Consider the following 26,147-nt stretch of genomic DNA (forward strand, 5'->3'; position numbering starts at 1 on the left):
AAAGCGATATTCAGATTTTTCTCCTTTGTCACATTTTACTCAGTCCTCATAATTTGGAGAAACTCAATTTTGAGTGCTTCTAAGATGATAGTGTCTCTAGTTTGGAACCTCACTGTCGCTTATACAGGTGATTTTCCATTTTTTCTGTTTGGTGGAGGCTTATAATTCACACCTACCCGTTCGCGGCTGGTTTCTGAAGGAGAACTTTGGCCGTTGGTGATCTGCTTTAGAGAGACAGTGACAAATGCTACACACATGCACGTATTTCCTTGTGCCTGTTAGTGGGAAATTGTCCACTTTTTAATGGAAATGTGTAGTGTTTCAGTGTGTTCTACCCTTGTATTCACCTTAATAAGTAGAAATTTTCTGACTTACTGGACATTCTCATTGGACTTTTTGTCCTTGGAGGGTAGACAGTACTTTAAATCTGAATGTAAATAAAGCATTTTCAGTATTTTTGAGTGTGATTTTCCCAGAGCCTCTTTTTTTTTAAGATTTTATTTATTTATTTGACATAGCGAGAGGGAGGGAGCACAAGGGGCGGGGAGAGCAGCAGCAGAGGGAGACGCAGGCTCCCCGCTCAGCAGGGAGCCCCATGCATGGCTCCATCCCAGGACCCTGGGACCGTGACCTGACGGAAGGCAGACGCTTAAGGACTGACGCCCCCCCCCCCCCCGGCCACCCCTTTCCCCAAGCATCTTGTCACCGTGGGATCGCCTGCTGTGTATGCCCGCCCTCTGACGGGTGCTGCGGAGCACGAGGTGAGTGGTGGGGCCAGGGCGGTGTGCGTCCCAGGCGGTCACAGGTCAGGGAGGGGATGAGGGGCTGGCCGGGCGCAAGCAGGTGGCCGTGGGGGGGCAGAGCAGGGGACGGGGGCAGAGCGGGGGGGAGGGGGGCAGAGCGGGGGGGGGCAGGGCGGTGGGGGCAGAGCGCCGCCCGCTTTGTTGTGGGAGCATGAAGGGCAGGGCGGCCGACTCTCGAGGATGAGGGTGACAGCGTTTCTGCGTGAAGTCGGGACCCCCTGTTGGAGGGCAGAGGCGGCCGGGCCGCAGAGGGCAGGAGGGCTGCCTTTGGAGCCCCCCCTCGGGAGCAGTGGTGGCGTGGCCGTGGGGCACTCTGTCCTGGGTGCTCGAGGTTCCGAGTGCACGGGCAAGGTGGGGCGGGCAGAGCATGGGGTGCGCAGAGGTGCAGTGTCCACAGTGCTGGGGCGCCGGCCACGGGGTGACCCACGGAGGACTCCCGTGTCTGGGGGCGCGCGCCTGCTCCGGGGCTCGGTGTGGATGGGGTCCCTCGGCAGGTGCCCTCGGTGTCTTCTGGGGAGACCACGCCGTTGTTGGGCGGACGCGCAGCGGTCTCGGCTGCCACCGCGGAGGGCACGGCCTTCGGGGCGGGGCCGCTTCCCACCCCGCTGCTCCTGCCCACTCGGTCGGGGCTGGGGCGTCCTGGTGACGCGGTGAGCGGAGGGTCCGGAATGGGACAGTGGGGTCAGGAGGCTGCGCACAAGCCTCGGTCTCCCCCACGTCCCGGCCAGTACGGATGCGGGCAGTCGCCCCGGGAACAGCAGGCCCGGTGGGAAGGGGCGGTTCAGCACCCCCAGCGCCCGGGGACAGAGAGAATGAGAGGCTTCGTGGACGGAAACTGCGTCGCGGTCCTGGTCGTCGTGGCTTCCTTCTGTGTTGACGTGACTTGGTGGTTTGGGTGCGAAGTTCCGACTCGCGGGTCCCTCCCTCCCCAGGGAGCCGCAGCGGTGCCGGCGGTGACAGGGTGGCCACCGGCGGCCACTTGGAAGGGGTCCCAGGACTTTGCCACAGGTCACGGTCAGGTCGCATGTAGGGCACGAAGTAAAGGAAGCTTGAGGCTTGCTCACGTGTTTGGTTTTGAAAAGCTCAGAGTCCGGGGAAGTCGAGACCGCGGCGCCTGTGTACGCAGCACGGGGAGCTGCCCTTGGAGTCGGCTCCCCCCGCCGCCTGGGTGCTACCCCGGGCCCGACTCCGAGTCCCTCCTTGCCCTCTCTGACCCTCCTTGTCTGTCTCAGCCCCTGTCCTCACACCGCCGGCAGAAGCCCAGACCTGGTCCCCATCTGCCCGCGCGCAGCTCCGCAAGCTGCAGTGCAGGGGTCGTTCAGAGTTCCTCCGTTCGTGGAGATGGTGGCAGGGACTCGGCCTGTGCTGTGTCCCCAGCGCCCAGGGCACTGTCTGGCTTATGGTAGCCACTCAGGTGTTTGCTGAATTTTAGAAAATAAGCGGCAGCCCTCAGATCTCACGTGGCGCTGACCCAGCCCTGCATTTCTCTGCTGCGGTCGGCCCCTGCCCTGGGGACACGCCCTTCACGCACCCCCACGAGACCGGCGCTCCGGGCAGGGGACTCTTCTGTCCTGCCTCCTAGAGGAAAGCGGCCGCCTCATGACACCGCGTGTCCGCCCAGGTCTGCTCCTGCCCCTCCGGTGCCGTGCGCCCCCTGGACCCCACAGTCCCCCAGTGCGGGTGCCCCTGTCCCTGCCTGTCTTCTGCCAACCCAGCTCTCGTGTGTCATCAGCCCCCGCGGCTACGCCAGGCCATGGGCACATGAACGTGACTTCGTGTTCTCCATCTTTTAATGCCTTGTTGACGACGTTGCCCCTCTGGGCCCCCTGCCCCTCCCCACGTCCTCTTCCTGCTTCCTTATGTCCACGCGGGCCGTCCTCTTCCGTCCAGTGCCTCTTGCCGCCTGCCCCCTCGGCCGTGAAGCGCCCCCACGGCCCGGCGTCTCGCACTGCTAACTTCCGCTCTCCGGATTTTATTCTGAACGTAAGTGCTGACTTCCTGTTCTGGTGACTGATGGTTTAGCTTTTTTGCTGACATCACCTTCCACCCACGTGCACCCACCTCCCCGAAAAAGAAGAAACAGGGAAGGAAGGAGAGTTGAGAGGACTCCGTTGGGCGTCTCCGTTCCCTCCGCGCTGTGCTGGCGGCAGACAGTGTTCGGTCCGGAGCTGCGTTCTCGGTTCTCTTTCTCATACAAATTTCCTTTTCCCCAGAGCGGACGATGCCTGGTGGCTCTGCACGCGTGGTCCTCTGTGTCTGCTGCGGTGGGAACGGACGCTGCGGCTGCTCTGCCACCACGTCACCGGGCCGTCCCAGGCACGGCCGGCCCCTCCAGCGCTCGTCTGCCCGGCTGGGACCGCTGCTCCCAGCGCCATGGCCTCCTGGCCTGTCTTCGCCGGCGCGGGGACGCGCTCGCTCCCCGTCTGCCTTCCCCTTGCTTTATTCTCATTTTGCCTAATTGCATCATCAGTATTTGCTGAGGAAGGGGCTTTTGTTGTGATCTTTTTTTGCTTTTCCCCCTCCATGTCTGAAATATCTTTACTCTGCCCTTCGAAGTGCAGTTGAAAATTTGGCCTGGTGTAGAACTGTGGGTTAAAAACTGGCTTTTCTCGGAACTGTGAGGACGGTCGGCGTTCCAGCCACCGTCTTCCTGCGTCCTGTCTGCCGCCCTCTGATTCCTTTGCTGTGTGACCTGTTCGTTTTCTCGGGAGAATTTTAGAATCCCCCTTTCTCCCCAGTGGTGTGGTTTCCACAGTGAGGCACCGTGGCGAGGGTCTGCTCCTGGGTCCGGCTCAGCCTTCCCTGGACCTCGTCAGCCTGGAGGCTCCTGGGCTCCTGCTCTGGGACACTCTCCTCTTAGTCCTTTGATGTTTGTGTCGCTTTCTCTTCTCCTTTCTGGGGCTTGTTACCTGCTGATGGGCCACTACCCGGTCCTCTAATGACCTTTTCTCTCCTCTTGTCCATCTCTGTCTTCCGGCTCTACCCTTTGGAAGAGGTGTTGAGTTTTGAAACTATTACTGTTTGAATTTCAAAGCGCATGTCCTTGTTCTCCGTTCTCCTGGCGCCCATCCTCCAGGGACCCCGCCCTGCGCCCCAGGGCCTGCTGCTCTCCCGCAGAGAGGGATGACAGGAGCCCTGCTTCCTGGGCTGTGGGAAAGGGGCCCGCTTCACCCGGGGCCACACTCGGTTAGAGTAGCCCCTGGCCCCTGGCAGGCGCCCAGCCAGCATTGGTGACGTCGTTCCTGTTGGCAGGCATTAGCTCCCTTGAGGGCGTTAATTGTCACTTCTTTGACATTTTGTCGGTGCACTGTCCCTCTTTGCTCCAGCTGCCTTGTTTGCGCGTTTTCGCTCGGCCGCCTGCAGATCGGGAGCGATGGGTTCGTGTCTAAGACGCAGCCACCTGGAGCCGGCAGGCAGTTCCGTGGGCAGGGGGGCCTTCCAGCTGGAGGGCTTCCCTGAGGTCGGTCACTTCTTAAGGACCCCACTGAACCTTTTCTTCTGAGATTTTTCCTTTGGGGGAGGGTCTTTCACTCGCGGCAGCCGGCGTTTGGGAAACAGGAAGGGGGAGTAACTGTGTGCGCCCACCTGACAGGATGGGGACAAGCTGGGGGACCTAGCAGTTCAGGAATGACCTTCCAGCTCCCTGCCCAGCACCTGGTGTGCAGCGTGGCCGAGGCCCCGGGCAGGTTGAGACTTCGCCCCCTGTGCGTACTTAGACTGTCACCCATCACGCCTCCTGCCCCTTTGCTGTCCCCCGCACGTCAGAGCCTGCCCAGCATTGTTGCTTTGTGGTCGGACACTTTTCCAGTCCTCTCCGGCATCGTGGTGGTGGTGGTGGGAGGGAAAGGCCTCTGCCAGCAGTGGGCCGCACCTGACAGAAAGTCGAAGCTGGGTTCTTGGGCACTGCCAGGCGTGTGTCCTGGTTTCTGAGTAGGACTTAAGACGTAGGCTGAGTAAGTTCTGCAGCAGCCAGATGACCCATCCGCCAGAGTGCCTCGCTTCGGCCGTGGGCACCAGCGCCCGAGCCTTGCTGCCCCTCTGCGGAGACGCAGTGCCACCCCTGTGGCCAGCAGGGCCCGTGTGCGTGTGGGCCCTGCGCAGGGGCCTCTGGCTGCTCAGACAGACCGAGCAGTGCGTCCCGAGTCCTCGTGCGGTGCGTGGCTGGTGCAAAGGCCCCATTGGGTGCCCTCAGTACCGTATTTTTGCTTTTAGCCTCACACTGGTTTTGTAGGGTAGTGGCCATCACGTTAAGTTCATGTTGGTGATTTAAATTTTGTTGGTTTTATAATTTTGTAGGTATTTAGTTTGTATATTTATTTTGACTTTAGAGCTCTTTTAAACTCTGTGGACGACATTTTCTGACTTCAGATTCATACATATTTGCGCAGCTTAATGAAAATAATTTCTCACCAGTGGCAGTCATGGGAGTTTCTCTTTTAAAAGATTCAGTCCGTTTTAATTAAGTTTAAAAATCACTGACAGAACTAGAATGCCGTTAACTATATAATATCATAGACCCCCCCCTGGGTTGAACGACAGAGATTTAGTCCCGTTTAGTCCAATACAGGATATTTTAATTTCATTTAAGCAGATTGGGTTATTTTGAGTAATTTAATTTAAAAAGTAACACTTCTAACAAGAAGCCCAGTCCTTTTCCCAGCTGTAACTGAGGGGTGCTTTTGTTTCTTTAAAAAAAAAAAAGAAAAGGAAGGCAGGACATCCCAGGCAGGAGATTGTGTGTGTGTTTCAAAGTCGCGCCCAGGGGGCACCCGGGTGGCTCATTGTGTATTAAGTGGCTGCCTTGGGCTCAGGTCCTGATGCTGGTGTGGGCCTTGAGGCCGCTCCTGGGCAGGGAGTCTGCTTCTCCCACAACCCTCCCCCTTCTGCTCTCTCTCACTCTTTCTCTTTCTCTCTCTAAAATAAATAAAATCTCTTCAGAAATTAAAAACAGAGCGTGGAGCACAGTGCAGATGAGGCGAGAGCCCGTACGGCAGAGTCCCGTGTTGACTGCCTGACTTGCGTGTTGGCGCACACCTTTAAGAGCCCCGTTATGGGCCAGGGTCTCCAAGTACTTTCAGACGTCGTCTGCTTCTTAGTGTTGGAGGAGGAGCTGCGCAGCAGAAGTGTCTGTAAACACTCCGCCGCGGCCGTGGGGTCCTCCGTGCGCAGAGCACGCAGTCTGTCCGCCAGCGGGACGGCCGGTTGGTGTCCGTGCCCCAGCAGCCGGGCGGGTTGTACTGATCCAGCCCGGCTCGTCCTCAGGGCAGCCAGAGCTGAGATGGTCTGGGGCAGCTGACGCGGGCGCGGAGTCCCTGTGCTGGACGGAGCAGGGGGACGGTGGCACCTGCAGGACCAACCCATGGCCGTGTCTTGATTTGGCCCACACACGGCGCCCAAGCGGGAGAAAACGGTCTTTCCTGTTTTCCTTAATCCAGGGTCCGTTCAGGAATCCAGATCCGTTCCCTCCAGGCCTCGGCCTCGGGACGCCGCCCTTGCTCTATTGCTCCTGCCCTGTGCCCTTCACCTGTAGTGAGCCGATGGCCAAGGTTTTTGTGTGTCAGTGTCTGAAACCCCAGGTAGTGGCTCACTGGGTAACGATGCTGTGTCCTTATCGGTGGTAACGGTCTCATCCAGTCAGTGAGATGGAGTTTGTGCTGCGTATGGTGTTACTTTGTACAGAAGCCGGCAAAAGGTATTGCAGAGAATATTAAAACATCCGTTAATGTCATGTAAGAACGAGATTTATGAGTTAATATCAGGCATGTGTCATAAAACCAGACAACAGTCTTCTAGGACCAGTGTTTTTGTTTTCTTTTTAAAATCAATTTTCTAAGATTTTATTCCGGATCCTTGTATCAGGATAATGCGGCCTAAATAAATGCTGGTGCCCCGGGGACCAAGCATTCAGTCCATGGAGCGGAGCCCATGAGGCCATATGTGCTCTTGGGCTCTGGGTGCCAGAAGCGGAATCAGCTGCTTGGTAATGATGAGTTTCCTGTGAAAATGTTGCTTAATCCAGCGAGAAAGTTGTATATGTGTGTGTCTTTTGGACCTTTTTTATTGACCTTTGTTATTGATTATAACTCCTTTCCAAATCATAATCTGGTAAATTGCTTCTGTATTTTATTGGCAGCTGACATCATCTCAACCGTTGAATTCAATTACTCTGGAGATCTTCTCGCGACGGGAGACAAGGGCGGCAGAGTTGTTATTTTTCAGCGGGAACAAGAGGTCAGTGATTCACAGTCCACACGCCAAATGAAAGCCAGCCTTTCTCATGTCACTTGGAAGGAGGGAGAGAAACACGGGCGTTTTTCAGTCTGTGACTTCACTTAGAGTCCCTCGCAGCACACTACCTGTGCAGAAGCCGTTTGTCCCGGGTGAGCAAGAAGACCCGTGCTTCCGCTCCCCGACATCCAGCCACGGAGCCCCGATGGAGTCCCCTGTGCCCTTGTCTTCGGGAGAGGAGAGTCCTTGCCCTGCCCACAGGCTGTCGTGAGGACCGAGAGAAGGATGTGGGGTGGTGGAGTTCCACATCTCTCTGCTCTCGTCCTGTCGTTCTGCTGGGGGCCGGGGGTGAGCATCCCTCCCGCGGCCCCTGGAGGCGCTGGCTGCCAGCCCCGTGGCCCAGCGGGCAGTGTGCGGGCAGTGCGCGCTGGACGACCGTGGCGGCGCCAGCTCCGGGGAAGATTGTGTGTTGGGGGCCATGAATTCTCTCTTCCTCCTCAGCCAGAGGTGAGCTGCCTGCCTCTGCTATGCCCCCCGAGGACCCCACTGTCCGTGCTAAGAGGAAGGAGTCCTCAGAACGGGGCCTGGAGGGCCCCCCAGAGGACTCGCACTCATGAGCCATTTTGTAGGTCACTCCCTCTCTTTGGGGGAAAGGGCAGAGAAACCCGTCTTTTTCAGCAATGCATAAGGAGAGAATGGGAGGTAGAAGCGGGCCTTGCCCCGGAGCCTCAGCGCCTCAGCAGAGCTGGTGGGGAGGGCTGAGGAGGGAGGCGCGGTGGCGGGGCGCTCTGCCGGGCCGGGCGCACATCCTGTAGTCAGGAACCACGGTGCAGCCCGGCCTCCGTCTTTCCCGCCAGCTTCACACAAAGGGCCCTCATCTGTGTCGGGGCAGGTCACGGGCACGTACTTTCTCATCCTCGGAATCTTCCGTGGTGGAGCTCTGCTGTAGCACCTCGCGGGCCTCGTTCCTTCCAGCAGACGTGCGTGCGGGCGGCGGCCGGCCCTGCCACCAGCGAGGCTCGCTCGGGGGCGTCTGTGGGAGGGCGAGCCCTGGGCTCCCTGAGCCGAAGCGGAGGATTGCACTGGTCCATGGGAAGGGCACTGTGGAGGGTCAGCGTCTCGTCCTTAAAGTGTGCTTGTTGTGGCTCTGATTTTGGTTATGTCCACATAGATTTAAAAACTATTTTTTAGTTTTTAAAAAGACAGTTTTTTAGTTCAGTAGGTTTAATCCTATTTTTTCTGATTTGGGGTGGCAAGACTTCTTTTGTAGGTAGTGTACATATTGTCGTTAGTCTGTCTAGGTCTTCACAGACGGTTCGGTAAGTCCCTGACTTTGCACCCCTCCCAGACGTCGGTCGCGGGCCGGTCTGCTGTGAAGGAGTGGCCGTGCTTCCGACTTGCCCTAGGAGGGCCAGGCGGTGGACGGCCGAGTCGGAGCCGTCGGCCAGTTCGCTCTTAGCTCCTTTACGTTTGCCATCTAAATGTATCCTTGTAGAAAATGAAATTTGTCTCCTTCTGCGAGTCCTCATTTAAACGTAAAAAGTACTAGGTTCAAATGGGAGATAGATTATAGTCGTACTCGAGCGTCCTGGTACACACTGTGCTGGGCGCCACCGCCGTGAGAACCGGTGGTTGGGGTTTCGTTAAGGTGTATCGCCGTGGTCAGTCATGTGAAGCCACGGGTTCACGCAGAAGCGGGTTGTTGACGTTGTTTAAGTTTGATAAACCCAGCTGTCTGCAACTTAATAAACCCTGGGCAGCTTTTGCTTCATAGTTTGGATGACCTGAAAAGCCCCCACGTTCCCTCCGCTTGGATCTTGGTGCTCGCCGCACGGAACGCTCACCGCGGATGCGGCTTCTCCCGGTGCTCTCAGTCCAGCTGCCGCCGCCCTCCCCGCGGAGACCCCGGGCACGGGGCTGTGCTGCAGTGCGGAAGGGGGCACGGGTGTCCGGCCATGGGGTCAGGGCGAGAGGGGGCCGTCGGAAAGTTCAGGGTGTGCCCGAGACGCGAGGCAGGGAGCAGAGTTCACAGTGCGATGTTCAAGTGTTTTCCTTCTTAGCGGCAGAGCCTCCGTTCCCCGCAGCCCAGTGTGTCAGCCTCAGGCGAGCAGGGTTGAGGGACTTGGCTCGGCTCTCCCAGTTCACGGGGCAAACTATCGGGTGTAAGTAGTTCTGACACCAGCACGCAGCGTAGCGGAACCAGAATGCACCTGCCACCATCTTCCTGTCCTCCTCACCAAGCCTGTTCCCAGGACCTCAGGCGGGCAGCCTTGGTGGCTCTGGCTCTGCTCTTTCCTTGGGACCCAGCTGCCGTGGGCGAGCACGTCTTCCTCGAGGTCCTTCCTCTCGCTTTTCTGTTCTTACCTCTTCCCGGACAGCATGGAGACTGCTCCCTGCCTGGGGGTCCTCAGAGGCTAATGCAGGGTCTCAGCCTGTAGGACGGAGGTTTTAGGGGTGGCAGGGGGCGGCACGGTTCTAACAGGAAGACGCCTGCAGCGCGTCTTCTCGGAGAGCGTGGCGGGAAGGACAGGTGGCCCCTGGGTGTGGGTGCCTCAGACAGTTGTTCGTGTCCTGCTGTTTTCTCGGAGTTGGTCACGGTCTTGAGAGACTGATGCCATAGAGTTTTCTTCTTTAAAGATTTCAATTTCCTTTTTCTCATGGGCAAGGTAGAAGCATCTGCTGGTGTATTCTGCTTTCTTGTGGGGGGTGGGATGCAGGCCTGAAGAGAGAGCTAACGCACCTAACACAGCCACGCATGGCAACTGGGTCCTAGACCCTGGGGTCTGCATGTGGTTTCCGGGGGTGTGCGGCCCATAGAGAGTCATGCAGGGGAGAGATTCAGGGAGCTGGGGGGTGTTTTCTCATAACATGTGATCTTAATTCAGAAATACACAAGCCCAGACATAAAGGTTTCTGTTTCATTCGATGTCCTTGACACACAGCCTCACGTGTAAACATCTAAGAGTTCAGGTGCCGATGATCTAGCGAGAATTAAAATCTTGCTGTCCTTGGTTTTTAATTATGTGATATTTTTACTGTGTCATAGAAAATGTCACTTTGGTTACAGAAGATTTCAGAGATTAATGTAAATACATGTATGAACCCACCACCAAGGTTTTCCTCATTCCTAAAAGAAAAGCCCTGGGCAGGTAGAGGTGGCCCCAGTTGTGCTCTCCCTAGTTGGTCTTCCAGCTTGGTCCCCACATCTGCCGCCTTCTCACTCTGCTTTCCCAGAGTTGGTTATTATTTTGAAGATAATATGCATCTTCCCAAGCATGTTTTTCTGCTTTTACTGTCCTGTACGGATTGTTCATGTGTGTTGAAAATTCCATCGCAGGGATCCTCTGCTGGTGCTGGTCACTGCCTGAGCGCTGCGCGGTCCTCCTCTTCCTGGGGTGGCGCGTGGGGGGGTGTTGTCTGGGCGGGCTGCTCTGGGGCTCGGTGTGGACCGCACGGGGCCACACTGCCCCGTGCTGCCCCCATCGTGGGCCCGCCGGCCTCTCCGGGAAAAGTGCGTCCGTGGAGGAGCCTCCTTGCGTTAAGGGGCCCCTGGCTCCCGTGCAGGCGGCAGGCAGGTCCCACAGACCCCGCTCTAGCGCGTGAGCCCCGGCGTGGGGTAGAAGGTCTGCGAAACTATCGGATACTTGTTTTTTCCAAGTAAATTATTTCAGAGTGTCCTCTACTTGACAATTTTTGACCCAGGGTTTTCTTTAATTTTTAAAAATGTGTGTAGTCATTTTATATTCAGATCGGTGGTACTGAAGTTTTCTCTGTCCTGTGCTTTGTTCATTAACCCAGCTCACGTTTCCTTGCAGAACAAAAGCCGCCCTCACTCCAGGGGAGAGTATAACGTTTACAGCACCTTTCAGAGTCACGAACCAGAGTTTGACTATTTGAAAAGTCTAGAAATTGAGGAAAAAATTAATAAAATTAGGTGGCTACCACAACAGAATGCTGCTCATTTTCTACTCTCTACAAATGGTAAGAGCTTTTTTTTTTTTTTTTAAGGGATTATTTGATTTAGGATTTTATTTTTAATTTGCTGGGTGTAGCAGATTTTTACTTTACTTGTTACTTTAACCCATTCTACAAGTGGTTTCTGCTTTAAACGTCGGGCACAGGGTAAATTACTGGCTGGGAACAGGCGGTGGGCTGGAAACGAAAAGCACACAAGTGAGCAAGCCGGCGCGCTCCCGTGCGGCCCTGGCCTCCGGCGCGCCCGTCTCTCCTCACCCTGCGGACGGAGCGTCCGCTCTGTCCGTACCGGAAAGTCGCCTTCAGAGTCTCGTAGCTTCTCAGTCAACATAGAGCCATACAGTTCTCTGATGCGGTACTCGACTAACGGTGGTGCGTGATACAGTTTTTCTTTTAATATGGACACTGAGATTTTTATTTTCAGATAAAACTATTAAATTATGGAAAATAAGTGAACGGGACAAAAGAGCGGAAGGTTATAACTTGAAGGATGAAGACGGACGGCTCCGAGACCCATTTCGAATTACAGCACTGCGGGTACACGCTGCTTTCTCTCAAGCTACCCGGTTCTCTTCCTGGTTAATCGGGCGGTGCGTAAGCCAGCTGCGTAGAGAAGACGCTGAGCAGGACTGCGGTGACCCCTGCCTTCCCGCCCGCGGAGGCTGGCGGTGATCACAGCCGTAGTGTGCGTGTGTGTTACGGTGGGGTTCCCTGTATTTCACGTAAGCAGGAAGCCGCACAGTAAGTTCAGAAAAATCTGATGATACTAAAGAAAGTCTAAACTAAAGTCCGACCCTGCAGCAGGAATCTCTCTCGGTGTATCAGGGTTCACTGCGAAGGTTTTAAGGCGTACACTGGTGGTGGTGAGGTCCCCGTGGGACTCAGAGCGGTGCTCCGGATGAAGCCGCACGGGCCGCGGGTGCGAGATGAACCACACAACCCTGGGGCTCTCGTGGCGTCTCCGCGGTTAGCTGAGGCACCCTCAGGGCTTTCAGGGTTCTTCGCCTGTCCGTCCGTAATACCCTCCCTTCCTTTTTGGTATCCCCGGGCACCCTGTGACACAACCATCTTCATCAGTTCTGACACCTAGATTGGGTTCACACTGTAACGGCTGTGAAGTTGGGTCAGGTGTTGCCCAGGAGTGCCCACCTGGAGGGTGTGCGGAAGGAGATGGGAAGGGTGGGGTGCCAGGATGTGCCGCGTGCGTGGGCAGCAGCAGGAAGACAGCACTGGCCTGTGCACGTGAAAATTGTTGGTTGGCTGGTTTGTTTTTTAACGAGGTTTGAAGCTTTGCTGAATATTGTTTATCAAGTGAAGACCTTAATCAGTGACCACGTCACGGGTCATTACGGTGCTCCAGGGAAGGGCACCCCGCTGAGAGACCGTTGTGACACTAGGTGCAGAGTGCGCGGGGTCTGTCTCTGCTCCGTTCCCCAGGCTCTCAGTGCTGGGCGCACACGGGGTGCTGGGATGGTGGGCGCACGGGACAGCCCCAGCCCAGCCACGGGGCCAGTGCTCCCCAGGGTGCGGGACACAGCATTGTCAAGGAGGAGCGCACGCGGGACCCAGGTGTCACCACGCATCCAGGGGGTTGACGTGGAGGAGCAGCGTGATTGACTCAGGGAGAGTCTCTAAAGCCCTGATTTGAACCAGGATGTTCTGATGTAAACACTGGTGGTTCTCCTCCGCCGTGACCTTGATTCCACGTCCATGCCGTGGTGATGAGCCACGTGAGTGACAGTGGCTCTCAGGTTCCAGCTCCCATCGTGTGGAACTCCGAGTGTGACCGAACGGAGGCTTTGGGTGCCCTGCGACGCTGTCCTGCCTCCTGCCCTGGTGTCCCCTGTGTGTGCCCCACCGCCTTTACGGCCTCCCGCCGAGCACACTGCCCCGGCTCTCGGCCTGCTCCACCACACCAGACGCTCGCGTGCCCGTTGGAAAACCCACGGTCTCGTCGGGCTCCGTGTCGGTTGTACTCAGCGGCTCTTCTGCACGTTCGCCAGAGGCACTTGGTGTAACCGGACTGAAGTGTCGTTTCATCGGAAACAGCCGCTGTGAGCGCACTGATTGCAGAGTCACAGGCTGTGAACCGACTGACTTCTGTGACTTTAGGCCTATATTTGATTTCTTAATTGCCTCTCTAAAAGCTAAAAAAGGACTATTTGCCCAAATTTAGCTGAGTAGGAGTCAAATACTCCTCTTTCTAAATTTTGATTTCCTCTTAAATGTTTAGTGCCAGGAGAGGGACCTACTTAGGAGGAGGCGCCTTTTTGTCCTAACAGGACAGTTGCCGTGTGCTCGGATCTTAGAGACCCGTCGGGGGGCTGTGGCGGCCTGCCGCGCGCCCTGCAGGTCGGACCCCTCCGGCTGCAGAGCACACTGGTGTGGGGTCAGCTGCTGGAGAATGGTGGCATTTGTGCGTGTCCCCCAAGCTCACTTTTGCAGACTTTGGGCAGAGACAGGGAGAGCTCCCCTCCTAGCCTTTCCAGGTGCTCCCTTTGGCTTTTAATTAGGAAAGTAACAGAGTCACTACTGGTAATTTTTACTGTGCTTTTAAACGCCTGCCTTCTTTCTCACTAGATGTCGGTGGTGTTGGGACTTCTTCCTCCTTGCTCACATGTGGACACGGTCACCCATGATGGCGCCCCTGCCTCTCGTGGGGCCTTGGTACACGCAGGTGGCCCCTTGCCAGGCGACTGCACTGTTTCCACAGCGGTGTAGCTGTCCTGTTCCTGACCACAGTGCCCACCACAGAGATGGGGTTTTTGTGCTCCTTTTAAAAACCCTTTCACTGAAGTCCGTTACACATTCCAGAAACCGTCTCTGTCGGATTCAGTGAGCTGCTGAGGCGCCCTGACAGGCGGACCAGCCACGTGGCCAGGAGCTGATGGGACCGTGGCCCCACATCAGCTCTCTGGGGCCCTCCTGTGCGCTCTCCCCTCCCCGCACCCCTCCCTGGCGCCCAGCACGTGCACGGAGCAGCAGACCCCCCCAGGCAGTGAAGAGGCTCACACTGTCACCCTGCAAAGCAGCAGCGGCAAGAGAGGAGGGGGGGCGGTCCTTGACGGTGTCTCACACGAGCGCGCGGTGGCTGCAGGACAGACAGGCAGAAGCCCCGTCCTCGGGGACACCCGCCCTGGCGTCAGTGTGTTTCTGTGCCGGGGTGGTCTGCCGCAGGGACGGCTGCAGGGAGGGACAGGACCCCGTCCGCAGCCTGTTTTCACAGCTCTGCTCTTCGGTTGTTTGGGTGGTGCCTGTACAGAACTCTTAGCTCGCTGGGAATACGGATTTGTTCCCTTTTGTTTTCTACTGTAAGTGTTGTACTTTTATGCTGTGGTGATCTTTGTTTTGAATTCCTATTTCCTTCCATTTTTAGGTTCCAATATTGAAGCCCATGGATCTTATGGTAGAAGCAAGTCCACGACGAATTTTTGCAAATGCTCACACTTATCATATAAATTCCATTTCGGTAAATAGTGATCATGAAACGTATCTTTCTGCAGATGACCTGAGAATTAATCTATGGCATTTAGAAATCACAGACAGAAGCTTTAGTATCCTTCATCGGTTGGCTGTCTTGGCGTTGTTCATAGGTTTGCTCCTCAGGAAAGTTCTGGATGCACGTCCACTCCTGCATCTGAGTCGGCACCTCGGAGCACGGCTTGCTGCATGGTAGCCGTGGTGTGAGGTCTCTGGGTTAACCTGTCCTTAAAACTGGAAACTGCTCTCTACCTCTGGGGAGAGTTCTCCGTGAAATGAGCACGACCTGCCTTCCTGGGTTCCTGAGAGACGGTTTTAAATAGTGTGTGTGTGTCTGGAGGTTCACTGCTGCCTGGTCCCCTGCTCTCCACCCCAAACCTGCTCGCAGACACTAGAATAGAAGACCGTGGCTTCGGTCAGAGGGGTGGTTAGGAGCGGCTGATGGCGGGAGAGCTCTGTTAGAAGACGAGCTGTTGAAGGCCTCTTCTGTGTGTTCAGAATGCTGCTGGGGTGCCGTTTCTGTTCGGGTGACCGTCCGCGTGCGGCCGCCCAGGCACACGTGTTCGGAGTTGTCGATTTGTGCAGAAGTGAGAGCCCTGTCCTGTGTGCACATGGAGGGGCACTGGTCAGGATGTCCCCCGTTTGGGAGCCATGTCGGGCCGGCCAGAGTGGGACAGACGTCCACAGGGCACCTCGGCCGCCTTCTAGACACAGTTTGGCACGTGCGCGTGCTCCCTTCTACTCAGGAAGAGCCGCGAGACGAAGTGTGTGTGGTGTTTGAAACTCTAGCGTTTCACACCGGATTTTTATGGCCTGTTGTCCCTGTGCTTGGTGTGGCTGTTGACTCCGTTTGCGAAGCACGGCAGCTCTCCGCCGTCGCCAGGGACGCTCTGACGCCTGCCCGCGGGGTCTCCTCTTCCTGCAGCCGGCACAACCTCCCGTCTTACAGGGTTCATGCCCGTGCTCCCTGCTTTCCCTCCTTAAACTCATATTTTAAATCCTCCTTTCTTCTGTTAATATGTGACCACGTTGAACAAAATTCAGATAATTCAGGGGAAGTTCTTCCCCCCAGTCCCACCCGGTACCGGTAACCGTTGTAGGCGGCGGACGCGCGCTTCCACCCTGCGTCTGCGTGAGGAGGTTGGTGTCCACGAACGATGGGCTCCTCCACACGGTGGTAATGGAGTTGCAAGCACTCAGGGTCCCAGGTCCGAGTTCACTCGATGACCTTAATGAGCGTGGAGTCCCTCTGTCGCCCAGGCCTTTCTCTGCCTCCGCAAACCCGCAGTCCTGGGGTTGCCTGTGGTCCTGTGCAGCCCGAGAGCCCGTGGGTGCAGAGCTGTGTGCACAGGGCCTGGGGCACATCCAAAAGCTCCAGAGTTCCTGCCACTGGCCTCATTGATTTCTTGGCGCGTCATAGTCATCTGTCCCCCGGGTCAGAGTGCGGGTTTGCAGCCGCAGGGTTGGGTGTACACTCCGAGCCGCGCATGCATCTGTGGCCTCGGTCCCTGGGATGTGAGCGGCAGAGAGGGCTGCGTGGGGGCCACCTCTGGGCAGGCTTGGAGACGGGCGTTCCCACCGCCTCTGAGCTATTTTAGCAGAACCCTAGACCTTCCTAAAATAACTTTTCACATCAGTAAAACCAAAATAAGACCATCTTTAATTTATTTGATTATAGGTGAGTTGAAGTATATTCTGTTAATTTACTGTCCACTAGTGTGAACTTTTTTTTTTTTTTACCATCCTTTGTGGGCTTTCTCCTTTTGGAATCTCATCTTTTTTCTTCGTGTTTTCTGAGAACTCTGACTCATAAGTGATTTATCTGCGCAGTCTTACTTCTCGTTGTCTTTGCAAGACTCCGTCCCACGGTCATGTTTCAGATGCCCTTCCTTGTGGCGACGTAGGTCACAGAACCCACGGCACTTTGCTACGCGCTTCTGTTAGCACCGTGACCCTCCGAGTGCCTTTCGCTCCACTCACATGAGCGCTCTGGCCGCAAGTCGTGCTGCTCCCCAAGGCTCGGGCCCCTGTCCCTGCTGTGGAGGCGCCGGCCGGGCAGCCTGGGCGGTGTCCTCATGGGCTGCTGCTCGGTGCTCCTCCCTGAACCTGCCGGGACCTCTGCTCTGCCGCAGAAGGGCCCGTGAGCGTCCCCAGGCCGGCCACAGGGCTCCGGCCCCTCCAGGGCCACAGCCTGCGCTCATGTCCAGCGGCGAGCTGTGGCAGCCTGGTTCTTACATGTTTCAGTGGAAGGGTCCATGTGGACCCTGTTGCTCCGTCCTGACCCAAAGCCAGAGCCAGATGCTACTTTTTTTTTTTTTTTTTTTTAGTTGAATGAGGTCTACAGCTGGCAGACTGCAGGGTTGGCACTGTTCTGACCGCTTGGAATGGGCTCATCTTTCCTGTGCGTGATTTATGGATAGAAGTGTGGGATTTTTGCACAAGTGGTTGCTTGCTTCCTTGGGTTGTTTGCTTTATCAGACGAGTCCGGTCTTGCTGGGAACGGCTTCCCATGGGACGCTGGAGGGCAGGACGCCGGCTCCGCGTGTGCGCGCGTGGGTCCGGGCCCGGTGAGGCGCAGGGCGGCGGTGTGAGCCGCGCAGGGACCCAGCTTCTCTTACTGGGCTCGCGTGCCGTGCGTGTCTGCTTTGGCCCTCGCAGCGGGGTCATGTGCACCCGACGTTCGCTTGAACGTGGACTGAAGCCCGCCGAGCGCTCTGCCTTAACTGTGCGCCCGCAGACATCGTGGACATCAAGCCCGTGAACATGGAGGAGCTGACGGAGGTGATCACCGCGGCCGAGTTCCACCCGCTGCAGTGCAACGTGTTCGTGTACAGCAGCAGCAAAGGGACCATCCGACTGTGCGACATGCGCTCCTCGGCCCTGTGTGACAGACACTCCAAGTGTAAGTGCCTAAAAGGGTCAATGTGTCCCGCGTCGATGCCGTTTCCCGGGCGTGAGACCATCTCCAGAGACTTAGCGTCTCTTCTGGGCTCCTCGTGCCCGCGCAGGCGTAGGACCGGCTTCTGATCCTGAGTCCCTGGGTGGCCTCTGGTGGGCCCTTGCCGGCACCCGTGGACCATGAGGCCGTGCTCCCACGGACTCGCCATTCGCTGTCCCCCGGTGGGGCGGCTGTCGTGTTCCCCCCACCCAGAGTCTCTGGGCTTCGTCCAAGGACTCCCAGCCGAGAACCATCTGTTGCCTCTACCTCTGTGCATTAGGACCTCGGCAGGGGCTGCCGGAACGCACCTCACTCGTGACGGTTCTCAGCTGTCGGGACGGGCTCTGTTCGCGGTGAGCTTTGCTGCACTCGAAGCCCGTTCCCGCAGGCGAAGCTCTAGCTGTAATCCTCTGAGCCTTGAAGTGTCTTCTAGGTGAGGACAGTTTCGTTTTTATGTTTAGCCGTAAAGAGCAGGCCCAGCCTTCTAGGAAACCAGAAGTGTGCACATCGCGCTTTGAGTCCCGTGGTGGGGACTAGGCTGTGACTGGGGACTCTGCTCACGCGTCCTCACGGTCCGTTGGCCGGTCCCGGCAGCTTGTCCGAGGACGTGCCTTCGTCTTCATTTCCCACGACGCTTGCTCCGCTGGTGAAATCCGTTCGCGGTCGTGGCGTCCGGAATGGCTCCCACACGACGCGTAGTGGCACCAGCAGGCCTGGCGTCCGTGTGTCGCTCTACCCGCTTCTCAGCTGCCCCCTGCCCCACGCGGTGTCCACGGCCGACTGTGTTTTACAGAGCCCTCCTCTAGGACTCCCGCGGTCACGGATGAGCCTCCTGCAGCGTTGGCCTGTGTCTCTGAAGCGAACATTCTGTTGTTGTCGTTAGTAATGTCCACCCAGTGCAGGGCTTGAACTCACCACCCCAAGATCACGAGTCGCACGCTCCACCGAACGAGCCAGCCAGGCGCCCCTTAATATTCTTGAGTAAACCAGTTTAGATACCAAAGTAGTTCTGTCGGCAAAGTAATGGACTTGACGGATGTTTGGTGTTGCCACTGGCTTGCTTAAAATTAACTCTAAATGCAGAGCCATTTCCGGGTTCCTACATTTAAAGGAAAATAAAGCTAATGCGGCTTCAAGGGCGGACGCACGCACTCGGGGTTTCCGGGGCCAAAGGCATGACGGTGCAGTCGGGGGCCCGGGGTTGCTCTGGGCCCCCGACCACGGCGCAGGAGGAGGGCCGTTGAGTTTCTTCTGAGAAAGCAAAACCTGTGGGAGGAAGGAAGGTGTGCTAAGGAGGCACCTGGCGTCTTCCAGAAAGTAGTAATTCGGTTTTGTTACGCGGAGCTTGACTCCTGAACAGCAGAGACAGACCCCTTTCCTGACGGGCTTGGTATATGGGGCCCGTTCTGGAGGATACTGTCCGGACCCGGTGTTCCCAGGTGACACTGCTTTTGGCTTCCCGTGGCGTGGACAGGACAGGTCTGCACGTGGCTCGCTAGGGCCTGGGCTGCTTGGACACGCTGGTGCCGTGGTCAGCACAGGGTTCTTGACCAAAAGGCCCGTCGGAGTGTCCTGAGGGGCGTTTCCAGGCCACAGCCGAGGGCCTGTTTCGATGCTGTTCCTTAGCAGTAACTGGCACTGGGATGTGTCATCTAAGTCTCGTAAGCTCGGAAGGTGAAGGCCAGAAAACATACCAGAAAGACGAGAAGCGTGAGTGCTGTGCGGTCTGCAGCCCCCTGGGCTCCCCAGGGAGGGCCTAGGGACTTGAAACGGGGTTTGTTCTCTGGGTTTGTTGTTTTGTGGGGGGGGGGGGTTGGTTTTGTTGTTTGTTTTAGAGCGTGAGTGAGTGGGGCCAGGGGCAGAGGGAGACGGGGAGAGAATCCCAAGGAGACTCCACTGACTGCAGAGCCCCACGTGGGGCTCGATCCCATGACCCTGAGCTGAAATCACTTAACCAGCTCTGCCACCCAGGTGTTCCCTGGTTTTTAAACAGAAGCTGAAAACTTTGTGTTTTTCAGTTTTTGAAGAGCCTGAAGACCCCAGCAGTAGGTCCTTCTTCTCAGAAATCATCTCCTCCATCTCCGACGTAAAATTCAGCCACAGCGGTCGGTACATGATGACCCGGGACTACCTGTCGGTGAAGGTGTGGGACCTCAACATGGAGAGCCGGCCCGTGGAGACCCACCAGGTGAGGCCGCCGCGCAGGGACGGTGCCACACCTGCGCACGGCGCCTTCTGACTTTCCTGTGGTTTCCTTAAGGTGCACGAGTATCTGCGAAGCAAGCTTTGTTCTCTGTACGAAAACGACTGCATCTTCGACAAGTTCGAGTGCTGCTGGAGCGGTTCAGACAGGTGGGGCGCGCGTCGTGGAGGAGCGGCCTGGGGGGCTGCTGGGCTGTGCCGTCCAGGCCGCCTGCCTGCTGAGCGGCAGGTTCAAGGCAGAGACGAGAGGGCGTCGGAACAGCTGTCCCCTTGCTCATGACCCCGTCCTTACTCAGAGCACGTGCTATTATAGTTCCTTTTGGCTATTTTTAAAATACTTTTTAAATATTTCAAAATAATTTTTATTGTATTATTTCCAAGATGAGTGAGAAGGAAGGACTTAGCACTGAGCATGTGGAATGGCCACGTTCCAGTTTGCCTTTTCTTCTGGAGGGAAGAAGGGAAATGCCGTCCAAGTTCACTGGCGGGGTGGCTGGCCTGAAGTCCCAGTGGCCTTGACGAGGCAGTGGCTCTGGTGTCTCATAGTTTGTTTCGTGCACGTCCTTTGGGGAGGGCAATAACGGCCGTACTGGTGAGGGCTGTGTTTTCGATCTCAGACAACACGGTGCGTTTCTGGTGCCGGAAGGAGACTGTCACCGTCCCTAGTAGTACGCTGCGTCAGGTGGGGCCTCCCCGTGATGTGAGTGGCAGAGGCCTGTGCCACTGGCCAAGCTGCCACAGATCTCTGCACGTGGGTCACGGAGCGCACACGTAAGCGAGGGAGAGAGCGCGATGGCCAGATGAAGAGGCGACGGGAAGCAGAAGGTCCGGGAAGCTGGGGCGCCAGGCTGGCCCGGGGACATCTGCTCCCAGGACCCAGCGGGCTAGGTTTTCACAGGGGAGGGCTGGTGCGCTGCGGCAAGAAGCCTTGGGCCCGCACAGTGCGCGCTGGCAGTGAGACCCTCAGGGATTATGGAAACGGCGTCGTCCATTTTCGTCCAGATGGGAGTCCTGAGGGAAGGGGGCCTGAGACCCTGGCGGGTGGGAGAAGCGCGGAAGTCCCCGGAGATGTGGAACCGTCAGCCTGCCCTCCCTCCCAGGGTGCGGCATTTGTATCCGGACCAGCTGTGTGACCTGGAGAAGCTGACTGAGGAGTCAAGCCCTACAGAGCGGGCAGGGCTCTGGGCTTCGGGAAGAGCAGCCACTTCAGGTCCTGCCTTCTTGTCACGCCGACCGCCGCCTCCCCGTGTTCCGTGGGCGCTGTGGCAGACGCGAGCCTCCCGGGGCAGAGGCAGAGCACTGGGCTCCACCCGCCCCGGCAAGCAGCACACGCCTCACGTGGGCATCCGCTTCCCAAGGCCCTGGCAGCAACACCAGGGCCCTGGGCAGGGCCGCACAAGCAGTGGGGCTGGGGTCCCAACCAGCACGCACTCCGCTCGGGCAGAGAGAGGCCGCCCGCCTGCGCTTGGACGCTGTGGGGGCCCTGGCGCCCGGCGTGGGAGAGAGCACTCCAGCGTCATGCTGACGGCAAACCCACCGCAGACCTGGCGGTGTGCCTCACCCAGCGCCCCCGACCCGGGATTTTCCCCGATGAAAAGCCGTTAGATGCAAGCGTGCAGGTGAGAAGTACCAAGTACACACGGAGCTGCTGTGAACAAGTCAGAAACAGCACCAGAGCTTCCCCTCTGAGGAGTCCGATCCTGGAGCATAAGTTGCAGGGCCTAAGAGACGAACGCTGGAAATGTTTTCAGATCATTGGAAGGAATCCTAAGCGCCCTAAAAATGACGTAGGAAATCGTAAAGGAATCAAACAGGACTTCTAGAAACGAAAAGCGCAGTGGTTGAAAACGGCTGTGGACTTGGTAGGAGACCCAGAGTAGCAAGACAGACCTTGGGTTTTTGAACTGAAGAGCATCAGAGGGGCTCCAGCGTGCCTCTGGAGTGTGGCCAGTGGGACCTGTGGAAGGTCAGGAGCACCTGGGGCACAGGGTGGGGGGGGGGGGGACCAGGCAAATTGCAGATGCCCAGGAGTGCCTGTGGCGCAGCCAGATCGGGGATTTCCGGGAGCTGATGGGAGAGGGAGCGCATGGATTCAGGAGGCTCAGAAACCACCCCCACCCCCGTGTCAGAACGAAACCACAGGCACCAGATGCAAAGAGACCTTGAAAACAGCCGTGGAAAGCCTGACGCGCTACTTTGGAGAACAGACGGTCCGGCTGAGAGCGGCCCACTCCGCGCAGCAGGTGGACGGCGCGACACAGCCCTCGTCCTTGCTCCAGCACACAGTGACAAAGCTGCTGTCAGCCCGGGGGTGTGTGTCAAGACGGGGATCACTCAGAACGTGTGTGCGATGAGTGGCTTTCAGGTGGAGAGCAGTTCACCCTGACGGGGAGCTCACGAGACAGGGCGCGCCCCCCAGAAAGGACACCATCTTCGAAAGCAGCCGCCGCTGGCCCCAGCCCTGTGAGCAAAGCTGAGGAACGTGGACGCTGAACGAGTCATTTGTCTCGGTCGTCCATGTTGGGGGACAGGTTATGGCTCTCCCTCAGCCAGAGGGAACAAGCCGAGTGTTGTACAGACGGGGCCAGAGCCGTGGGAGAGCGCCGCGTGCGGTGAGCCCAGATCCACGTGGAGGTGGTGTTGGAGCGTCAGCGGCGTTTACCGGGCAGATGGACACACGCTGGGTACGCAGTGAAGACGAAACCCGCACGAGCGGAGAACTACAGCTGCTCAAGAGAGAAGCGTCCGGACTCTGCAGAGGATTCCCGGTCGGTAGGAAAGTGACAGCTCAGGAATGGAAGTTAATAGAAATGGGAAGAAAATGGATAAAAATGCTCATTTTCATTACGAGTCAGCAGGTCAGAGTGACCGGGATGCCGTCCCAGAGCTCTCACGACGACAGTGACGTCAGGCAGGCTGGGGGTGGAGGCCGATGACCGTGGTCCTCTGGAGACTAGCAGTGGCCTGCGTGGGTCAGTAAAGTGCGCACAGGCCGGAAGAGCTGTCCAGAGACAGGAACTAGCGAACGTGTCGGGTGAGGGCCAGGGACCGGGTCTTCTCATAGCCTACGACAGGAAGAACCGTAGGTGATCTCACGAGGATAAAGACGGAGCGCGCGCTGTTGGAGGACGACGACTCGATGTCTTCTGTGTCTTGTAGAACGCACGGGATGGATGTGTTTTTAAGAATGTGTAACTGTTTGACACGTAAACATGTCCCGGAATGACCCTGTCCTGCTCTGAGGACTGACCGTCCTGCTAGGGGCCCCGGGTGGAGGACCAGTCTTTCCGGACCGAGCGGGCAGTGGCCTATGGGTAGGTGGACAGTCAGTGTATTTTTCTTTATGCCTCTTGGTATATCCGAAAATACTGAAACATTCCCTAAGTCACCATCCCCAGGAGTGCCGGAGAGCTTTCCAGTAACAGCTACCTTTCATCCTCGCCAACCCTCCCCCGCCTTCTGGCCAGGAAGCCCTGCGGAGGGATGGTGTGGCACGAGGGGGGACCTGCACTCCACCCGGGGCTGTGCTGTCCCTGGCACCGCCTGGCTGTGCTCGGGCTGTCCAGCAGCAAAAACGGACATACCACTTGTTCCTGAGTCTGCTTTGTACCAGCGAACAGGGTGACACCTGGCCAAGTGCTCGGGAAGGTGGTCGTCTGTGTGGTTTGGGTCACTGGACCAGTGCGGTGGGGACGCCACCTTCCCAGCTCCCGTGAAGGCACGGTGGTCAGAGCAGCCGGGGTCCGGCGTCCGCCGCAGTCGGTCTGCTGTGGGGTCTGCCAGGCACAAGACAGCGAGCCCTGAGGGAGCCTCCCGCCCTCGGTGTTCCCAGGAAATGCGGCTTCCCGAGCATGGACGGCAGCTCCCCATGGGCGCACCCACTCAGCCTTCACTGCTGGCATCCGGCCCAAGGCTGAGCTGGCAAGCGTCCCCGGCTGGGCACTCCCGGGGCTCAAGAGCAGTGGTCCGGAGTTGAGCCTGTTTCCTGCGTGCGGTTTAGTCAGACCCCGGGGGGTTCGCCCGCGGTCAGGGTCAGCTGCTGGCCGTGCCTCGATCGGATGGCGGGCTGCAGGGTCTGCAGTGGGGCTCGTCCTAAAGCCGTGGGCCAAATCATGGCAACACGGGCTGTGAGCCATTTTCCTCTCGGTTTTGTAGAAAAAGACCAGAAGTTTCTACCCGTGTAACAAATGTTTTGACTATAGAAATGGTGGAAGCCGTGAGCATTAATGCTGGGGAAAGCAGAACGTGGGCAGCACGGCAGCGTCTGAGACCCACATTGAGGTCGAGGACTTCTCCTCTTTGTGTTCCTGTTGCTTCCCGTGAAATAACTCTTTGACATCGAAATGAATCAAGTACTGTTCCAGCAACCGTGTGTTGTGCTGGGACAAGTCTGACTGACGTCCCCTGAGCACAGCTTCGGTCATCGGCAGAGTTGCAAACGTTCCAGACCCGAAAACAAATACACTGTTACTGTGGCTGGGACAGGTCACTGTGTCGGGGGTTTTTGTTTTGTTTCTGGTTTTTTTTACTTTTTTAAAACCGCACTAACGTGGGGCGCCTGGCTGGCTCTGTCAGAAGAGCGTGGGACTCCTGATCTCCGGGGTGTGAGTCGGAGCCCCACGTTGGGTGTGGAGATCACGAAAAAAACAAAAAAGTGTAATTAAAGTGTGACTATTCTTTTTTTCCTTTTCTGTTCTGTACTTTTTTTGCTGACGGGATCGTGCGTTCACCGTTCAGCCGGGAGTTGCCCTGCATGACTCTCCAGACCATCCTTGGTGTCGTTTTTTCTAGAAAGGTCTCGTCAGGCAGAGGGGGGTGAGGGAAAGGGCCCCGCGCGTGGCAGGGTGTTGAGTGCTTCCTCCTTGACAGGCGTCGCTCTCTCTCCTTGTCTCGAGCAGCGCGATCATGACGGGGTCCTACAACAACTTCTTCAGGATGTTCGATCGGAACACGCGGAGGGACGTCACGCTGGAAGCTTCCCGGGAGAACAGTAAGCCTCGAGCCAGCTTAAAGCCTCGGAAAGTGTGTACAGGCGGCAAGAGAAAGAAGGACGAGATCAGCGTGGACAGTCTGGACTTCAACAAGAAGATCCTGCACACGGCCTGGCACCCGGCGGAGAACGTTATCGCCGTGGCCGCCACCAACAACCTGTACATCTTCCAGGACAAGGTCAACTAAGGAAGCCAGCGCGCGGACTGAGCCCGGCCGTCTTCTCGGAGGAGGGGCGCTGTCCTCCCCGTGAGGGGCACGCGGTGCTGCCGCTCCCCTTCGCAGACGGGGCGGGCGGCCTCCACCTGCAGCAGGCCGGGCGCGGGCCGCTGCTCCGCGGAGCCCCGCTCAGCGCGCAGTCGGGGGACAGTGCTCGGTGAAGGCCGTTACTCGGAACACGTGTATTTATTCCGTCTGCGCCTGCCTTTCCGGTTCGCAGACCGAAAGGTTCGCGCCCCAGAGGAAAGTTGTCTGACGGAACATCTCTCTTTCTGAGACTCTTACCCCTGCCCCCATCACACTCGGGCCTTCACACGTGCGTGCCATCCTGCCCCCGCCCCTCCACCGTCCTCCGAGCCCGGGTGGCCCTGTCGAGGGCGTGGTTCCCCGAGCAGGGCCGCAGCTTTACACCCCCACACCTGCACCTGCCATCGCAGCCCCGGGTGTGACCACTGAATAAAACAACACACTATAAAAAGTGGTTTTAAATCCAAGATGCGTATCGGCCTTTTATTTGCTCCCGTCGCACGTCACGAAGTTCTGCAGAATCGCGCTTTGGAGCAAGGGCTACAACTTCCGTCCCCCGCGGGCAGGATAGCAGCACTTGGGCTGGGAGCCCGTCCGTCCCAAACTCGAAGTCTGTTGTGTTTCTGTGTTTCTGTTGTGGAAATGGTGCAGGGAACGCGCCAGGTAAGGTCTGCGCGAAGCCTGGCCCCGGCCCCCGGAGAGAGAGCGGTGAGCGGCGCCGTCGCTGCCCTGAGGGGACACGTCTGGGTCCCTCAGCGCCTCCGTTCACAGCGGGGATGCGGACGTGCTTTGTTCCTAAGCCTTTTCAAAGAGGACTTGTGGGAGGGACGTCCTTTCTACAAACTGCCGGGATCCCGCGCGCGCTGGCCTTCTCGCTGCTTCCCGAGCCCGTATGTGACGCCATCGCTGCCTTGGGGGTGGGTTTTTAAAGCGGGATCTTTGATGCCAGAAATGAGCCTTTCCCAAGACAGTACAGACACGTACCAGGGCCCAGTGACTGGACCTTACTGGGATTCCACACACGGCCCTAGTCACAGTGTCCTCCAGGGGACGGGAGCGCCCGGCCACACGCACTGGTCTTGACATTTTCAGGCGTATCTTGAGTTAAGGCGACCCGTAAGACAGAGACCCTCCTGATGAGCCTGCGTTCGCCACCCGGAGTGAACGTTCACAGGATGCTACTTCAGTGCACACCAAGTTAGAAATGGAGAGTTTCAAGCGCAGTTAACCTCAACGTGGTTCTCACTGTGCGTCCGCTGCCGGCACAGTCTGGCCGAGCCGAGGCG

At 57.5% G+C, this 26,147-nt stretch overlaps 2 protein-coding genes across 4 annotated transcripts in view; one reads left to right on the forward strand and one right to left on the reverse strand.

Annotated features, from left to right (window-relative positions):
* Window positions 1-25,328, forward strand: part of PPP2R2D (protein phosphatase 2 regulatory subunit Bdelta) — a 43,354-nt gene extending 18,026 nt beyond the window's left edge. For 2 of the 3 annotated variants that reach the window (XM_047702170.1, XM_047702171.1), the window contains 8 exons: window positions 6,937-7,034; window positions 10,847-11,012; window positions 11,431-11,543; window positions 14,383-14,560; window positions 17,224-17,388; window positions 19,443-19,612; window positions 19,685-19,776; window positions 24,525-25,328. In XM_047702170.1, the coding sequence (XP_047558126.1) occupies window positions 6,937-7,034; window positions 10,847-11,012; window positions 11,431-11,543; window positions 14,383-14,560; window positions 17,224-17,388; window positions 19,443-19,612; window positions 19,685-19,776; window positions 24,525-24,804 (1,262 nt within the window). In that variant the 3' untranslated portion in view covers window positions 24,805-25,328. Of the gene's footprint in view, window positions 1-6,936; window positions 7,035-10,846; window positions 11,013-11,430; window positions 11,597-14,382; window positions 14,561-17,223; window positions 17,389-19,442; window positions 19,613-19,684; window positions 19,777-24,524 lie in introns of those variants that run through there. The other variant, XM_047702172.1, reaches the window with a different exon arrangement.
* On the reverse strand, window positions 653-6,904 carry LOC125084630 (proline-rich protein HaeIII subfamily 1-like). The gene is made up of 2 exons (XM_047702173.1): window positions 4,458-6,904; window positions 653-4,416 (listed from the first exon to the last, which is right to left on the reverse strand). The coding sequence occupies exon 2, from the start codon at window positions 1,827-1,829 to the stop codon at window positions 807-809; it is 1,023 nt and encodes a 340-aa protein (XP_047558129.1). The 5' UTR covers window positions 1,830-4,416; window positions 4,458-6,904; the 3' UTR covers window positions 653-806.
* Window positions 25,329-26,147: the final 819 nt, after the last annotated feature.

The sequence above is a fragment of the Lutra lutra genome, chromosome 14 (assembly GCF_902655055.1).
Source record: "Lutra lutra chromosome 14, mLutLut1.2, whole genome shotgun sequence".
In the NCBI taxonomy this organism is placed as follows: Eukaryota; Metazoa; Chordata; class Mammalia; order Carnivora; family Mustelidae; genus Lutra; species Lutra lutra.